This window comes from Bactrocera latifrons, unplaced genomic scaffold (assembly GCF_001853355.1).
Source record: "Bactrocera latifrons isolate USDA-ARS-PBARC rearing strain unplaced genomic scaffold, ASM185335v1 scaffold_46, whole genome shotgun sequence".
Classification (NCBI taxonomy): Eukaryota; Metazoa; Arthropoda; class Insecta; order Diptera; family Tephritidae; genus Bactrocera; species Bactrocera latifrons.
In genome coordinates, this window is record NW_017537112.1 from 1284381 (window position 1) to 1291118 (window position 6738).

Sequence of the window (6738 nt, forward strand, 5' to 3'; positions counted from 1 at the left end):
TAATAAAAATAAAAAAATAATGCATTACAGCAAAAAAACATTTTATTTAATTTCTTTTATTGTAAATTTGTATGTTACAGCTATTTGAATTACATGTCATTTTATGTAAAAAAAGTGTATATTTAACATCATGTCTAATTGTTTATAATGCAAAATATGAACGAGTGGCAACACAATGCCGCACAAAAAATATTATAATAAATATTGCAAGCATACAAATTGCAAAAAAACCTAAAAATATAAGACATAATTGATAAATCAAAACAAGTGATTATTATATAATTGTAAAAAAATAAAGTAATTATTATTTAAATGCAATGGTTAAATGTATGTATATATAAATATCGGTACATATGTTTAATTATACAAATAAATGTAAATTAAAAAAAAAAACCATGGCCGATGGAAATGAAATAAAACAAAACCAGCAAAAATGTCAAATATAAAGACTTTCATTTGCAAAACTGTATATTACATTGGGGCTATGACTGTATTCGTGGATTATTCTTCCATTGTTCTATTGTGTAGTTCAGAAAGTAATTTCGTTTGTGGCAACAGTTGTTCTTATTTAATTTTTGCGCAGCCAACTTCACACTTAACCGGTTTACCGTTATATTTGAACAGCTGATATAGTAAGGCTTATTTGTAAGCATTTTCTGAAATTTTTTGGTGATCTATCGAAGATACAAGATTGAAAAAAGCTATTTTTGCAAATTTCACTATTTTGCTATCAAAAGCGTGAAAAAGCAGTTCAAGTAAAGCGTAATATGTTCAAAGAACGCCAATATCAAAATTGGGTTGCAAAATTGCGGCAATTTCGATCTTGAGGATGCATCACGCCCGCGAAGGACTCTTGAAGCCGATGTGGTTAAAATAAAGTAGTTAGTCAATGCAAATTATGGAACAACCACTCGACAGATTATTGAAATATTAAATTTGTTCAATGCCACCGTTTACAAGCACATGAAATGTCTAAGATTAATGCGATTGGGTTGCTCATGTTCTTACACAATGAAATTTGCTTCGTCGCATTAATGCCCGTGATTTGCTTATTAAAGGTGAACTGGCTAAGAAAAGTGTGTTATTTACCAGAATGTAAAGCGTAAGAGGTCATGGTCTAAAAAGGATGAACCGACTCAAATGATTTCGAAGATCGATGATCACCAAACACGATTATGTTTTCTGTTTGTGAAATCGATCATTTTGGACTTTTTCTCGAAAATATCACACTTAATTCTGAAGTGTATTATCAGCTGGACAAATTGAATGATGCACTCAAAGAGAAGAGGCAAGAATTGTACAAAGAAAATGTGTAGTGTTCCACTCCAGGATAATGCGAGACCTCACACAAGTTTGAAAACTCGGCGTAAGTTCTACCATACCCACTTTCAAACTATTATTCCGGTCTTTGCAAAGCTTTTTTGGATGGGAAAATCTTCACCTCAAATCAGCACACCAAAAACCACTTGAACCAGCCTCTTGCCTCTTGCCTGCAAGGATGTACTTAGGGAACGATGTACTTCTGAACATGAATTGGAAAGCTACTGCCCTTCAGGATCTTTTTCATTCTGTGCCCAAAAAATAAGGTGACATTTGAATTTAAACTGCGCGCGTCGAAGGATTTGGAGAATTATCTTTTTTTTTAGGTTGGTAGTACTGTCAGTCACATTTATGTCAAAATATTCATTAGTGTTTGAGATACGTGTCGTTTTGTGAGCTGCTAAAAGTGAGTTTTTCGTTCTTGCGATGTCGAAATTTGTTGAGCAAAGAATTTGCATTAAATTTTGTTTACGGAATCAATTTTCTGCTGCGGATACATTGAGGATGGTGCAGAAAGCCTTTCTAAAAAAAATGTTTACAAGTGGAATAGTGAGTTCCAAGCCGGCCGTGAACGTGTCGAAGACGAAGAGCGTCCAGGGCGGCCATCAACCTCAACCGACGAAGCTCACGTTCAATAAATCAAAGATCAATCGAGCGAATATCGTGACAAAAGAGAACCGAGACCAAAAAAATCGCGCCAAAGTCGCTCAAAAATCAAGGTTATGTTGACTGTTTTCTTCGATTATCGTGTTGTTGTGCATTATGAATTCCTTCCAACCGGTCAAACAGTCAACAAGGATTATTATTTGAACGTTATGCGTTAGTTAATGTGCCCAAATGTAATTAATTCAAAGCGTAAACAAACGCCTCACCGAGGCCTTGAACCGATAAAGAACCTACCCACGAGAGGGAGGCAACTAAGTGAGTAGGGAACAATCCAACGACCAATACATTCCCCAAGCCCTTAAAAAAGTGCAAGGATATCGTGAAAAAAATGAAGATAGTGATGACATAATAAAAGAACGTCAACATGGCCGTCAAGAACGGAGCGGCACAGCTAGACGAACTCCTCGACGTCATTAAGAGTTACCGCAGAAACTGGCTTAGACAATAGACAATCATATTTCGTCATGCCAACGGTCTGCCGTATGTTAAAAGCTTTTTCTAAAACAGCGGCTTGGAAGTTTTGCCTCACCCGCCTTATAGGCAAGATCTTGTCTCTGCCGACTACCATTTGTTCCGGTCGATTCAAAACACCCTCACTGGAAACACGTATTCCACCAGAACGTATCTACATCAGAACATGGTATCCAAAATTGGCTGAATTCATTACTGGCCATAGAGCCGTTGCAGCCCTTTTGGCATGACATCCACAAATTGGCAGAAAGATGGGAAAATATTATAGCTTCAGATGATTAATACTGTGAATAATACTATACATATTTTTCTTAAATAAGCATTCAAATTTTAAAGAAAAAAAAACGCATGAATACAGATAAAGTCCCAATATGTATAATGTATATTTTACAAAAAGCGTTGCCAGACTGTTGTTTCACAAATTATAAGGCGGCTCACAGGCGAGTTTGGAAGTACATGTACTCCTGCAAGTAGAAAAAAGAATTAATAAAAAATCTATTTTAAAATTCAAACACTCACCATTAAAAATGCTGCACCCAAAATCAATGCGCGATCCTTGGCCGATAATTTCGTGTCACTATAATATATATTTGTGGTGTACTGCGATTTTCCCGCAACCCACTTATGATCGATGGAAGCGCGCAGATCGCCGCCGGAATGTATCTGTGTGTGTAAATACGTATTTTGTTTATATAAACAACAAATCAAAAGCAAAAAAAAACACCCACCTTGAAGAACGACTCTTTTGGCAAACAGAAGCAGCAGAAGCCCGAATTCTCGGGGCCCTCAATGCAAAATATTGGCTCACCGGTAACACCGTCTTGTATGAAATATTCCGGTCGCAGAAATGTGGGCGAGTGTACTACGCGCCCCATTAAATTACCGGGCGGTGTCCATACCTCCAGATTTTTGGGATGACAACACATGGCGCCGAGCGCAAATTGCTTGCGAAACAGCAATGCCTCCTGATGTGTTTTATCCAGCAAATGCATTTGGAAGGGACGTGCGGCGCCCCACAGTAGTCGATTATTTGAGGTTGAACTCTCCGAAGCGGCATAGATGGCGTCGCCTAGTGGTGAGCGCACAACATAGCGGTTCTCGGAAGAGACCGACGTTAAAGCTAAGGAAAAAATATACAAATGTACAAAAAAAAACCCGTCGAAGTACAGTAGATACTCGTTAAATTGAACGCTTAAGCAAACTCTATTATAATTTATTATATATTATATATTAAACTATTTTAACTCATTTCAATTTAACTAGTTTTAACTGTAGTCAGTTAGGCTTACACTCATTCAATTCAAATGTTTGTTCAATATGCACTGATGGCAACTCTGTGAGAAAATCATAACCGGTCATGGGTATGTTAAAACTGCGGTGTGTCGGTAAACTGTTGCCTATCGTTGAAACTGGTAGTGGTAACGGTATACGTTCAGGTGCTGCTGAAAGAAAATGTTGCCAAAATTTAATAATAAAAAAGTGAAAGTCATATGCTATGGAGCTTACTTGTCGGTTGTGAGGTAATGCTGATTGGTCCATCATAAACTGGAAGTGGGAATATATAATATGTAAGATTTCATGCCGAAGAAATACTAAAAAGTAATCTCCCTGATCATTTACAGTTCTACGCGAAATTGATTGTTGCTCGTCCTACCTAACCTAAAGCAGTTCTTCCGTACTATATTATTATACAAATAGCTTGATACTATCGGTCTGGACTTGCGTGCCCCGCTAAAAATACCATAGAAATAAAATTTCTCAAAAAAAAAAAAACCAACTGATCCTTTAGTTTCGTGGCCACGGCAAATATTGGGTTCGATGGAACGATGAGCTGTATGAGATATATACGACGACATTGACATTATTCAGCGAATTAAAAGACAGCGGCTAGGTCATGTCGTCCGAAAATACTCCAGCTCTGAAAGTACTCGACGCAGTACCCGTCGAGGGAAGCAGAGAAAGAGGAAGACCTCCACTCCGTTGAAAGGACCAGATGGAGAAGGACCTGGTTTCGCTTGGAATCTCCAATTGGCACCACCTTGCGAAAAAAGAAACGACTCCAGCGCTGCTGTTAACTTGGCTATAACCGCGTAAGCGGTTTCTACGCCAGTAAAGAAGTAAAGAAGATTCTTTACTTTGGATTTCCACAATAAGCTACAAGCACAAAAAAATTTGACGATGGAAGTGAAAAAGTCGTTTCTGAGATATCTCCATCTTAATAATGCGAATATTTCAGTAACCCACTAGTCTAGGCAAGTTAGGTTAGGTGAGATGGGTGACCTCTGTGCGGGGGAATACACTTAGACTGTAAGTACAGTACTTTGTAAAACAATATGAAAAACCCCCGTAGCTCTCCTATCCTACTATAAGAAGCCAACAGATCTTTAGTACTTGATGTAGTTTGGATTAGGATGGAACCATGTATGGGACTCAAGCAGCTCATGACTTTCGGTCTTAGACCAATTATCCTCTGGGTAGGCAAAAAAACATCCATTTGAAGGCGAGCTAAAACGAGAAGGCGAAACATGCCTCCTCAGGGTTGTGCGCTGGGTGTGGAACCCGAAACCTAAAAAACACCTCCATAGAAAAGAAGAAGAATATGTGATAGTGGCACTGGGAGAAAAAGTACTGCTTTGTGAGGAGAGAAAATTAAGCAGAAAAATTTATCTCAGTAAACAGCAGACGCACTCCATTAAGCTCCGATAAGTTTTAACGCAGAAAACTATTAAGATTCCAATAATTTCTTGATTTTTGAGCATTTGCGAAGTCAAATCTGCCATAAAAAACGATAACGATAAGCTTTTCAACACAGTCGGACTTCGAGGTTTCATAGTCTTTTCAAGTGATATTTTTGAAATGGCACTGAATTAGATTGCATTTAGCGTCCAAATTGCGAAAATAATGCGTTTCGTAGTTCGTAGTTCGAGATTTCGCAATGCAATAACAGTTTAAGTAACGGTAGTTTCCAAACGGTTTTTTTTTACAAAAGACAGACATTTACAATTTTTACAACAAAACTGATAATGTCGGTAAGAACTATCATATATAGAGCTCAAACTGTCATAAATATAGTGCAAGATATCAAAACTTTATAAAAACGATATTGCACCTGCAATTTTATTGCTTGCACTTTATTAACTATGGACTGCAATAATTGTAAAAAGCTTTGTATATTTCTTTGCGTTGTTTATAAATTATTGATTATAATCCATGGGGCATACACAGGTATCGATACGCTGAACAGACAGCAGAGATAAGATAAGTCCAAGCGGGCGGAAAACAAAAGCACGTTAATACCCAAGTGGTGTTAGTTGTGACAAAGGAATTTTCTTGTTTCGGTGGAAAATCACTATATTTTAATAATAAAATTGCCATAAATGTAAGGCAATAATTATTAACTATTAATTAGTTAAAAGACTGCGCTGAATCACACTCCACATTTAAAAATTTGCTATAAAATTTTCAATCTTTTTTTTTACCTCTCGGTTCGGCGTTATTTTGTTGCGCGACACGAATTTCGCTGTCGTACTGCAAATTTCGCACGGCATCGTTTTGTAACATTTTTAACGGTTATTATTTTGGACACAATTTTAATTTTTTCTTTCAATATTTTAGTGTCACTTTGTATTTAAAAAAAACAAAAAAGACTTTTGTTTTGAAATTATTTGCAGTATACGCAATTTTTCACTTTTTGTCCGTGCCACAGCTAATAACACTTGTTCTTACAGCGATCTAACCACGAACTGAATTTAACCGATAACTTCAATCTATTTTGCACATTGATTACTATTGAACCACAATCGCTTTGTTTTTGTTGTTATTATTATTATCAATTGTCGGTTTATTTAGTAACTAACACTTATGCACAGGTAATTTCTCTTCGGCAAGTACATATGTAACTTTTAATCGGCAACAATAAAGTATACACTAACACGCACAAATACATACGCATGTACATACTAGGTATGTATGTATTTTTATTTTATGCAAGTAGTTTATGCCAAATGTATTATTTCATAATGCGGTGAAAATTATAATTCCAAGTTTTGCAAAGCATTTTCACGTATTCCGGCCCACTGTTAGTTAATGCGTACGTACGCCCGTACATATTTATGTCGCACATAATTTCTATTTAATTTATCACTTGATTAAAATTACACACTACTTAAGTTTAAGATAATAAACATGGTGAGAAATTGTATATATGTATATTACAATATCTTTACATTATTTTTTTATGGCTAACCAGTGACGACGAAATTATAATCAAAATATTGAAAA

The 6738-nt window shown here is 36.3% G+C and overlaps 1 protein-coding gene across 2 annotated transcripts; it reads right to left on the reverse strand.

The window, feature by feature from the left end:
- Positions 1–2810: 2810 nt before the first annotated feature.
- On the reverse strand, positions 2811–6079 carry LOC108973108 (phospholipid scramblase 2). 2 transcript variants are annotated; one of them, XM_018940132.1, is made up of 6 exons: positions 5937–6079; positions 3964–4002; positions 3747–3896; positions 3186–3577; positions 2977–3120; positions 2811–2921 (listed from the first exon to the last, which is right to left on the reverse strand). In XM_018940132.1, the coding sequence occupies exons 1-6, from the start codon at positions 6016–6018 to the stop codon at positions 2892–2894; spliced, it is 837 nt and encodes a 278-aa protein (XP_018795677.1). In that variant the 5' UTR covers positions 6019–6079; the 3' UTR covers positions 2811–2891. The 2 variants fall into 2 exon arrangements, with proteins under 2 accessions (XP_018795677.1, XP_018795676.1); XM_018940131.1 differs by having other exon boundaries at positions 3747–3899.
- Between the last annotated feature and the right edge of the window lie 659 nt (positions 6080–6738).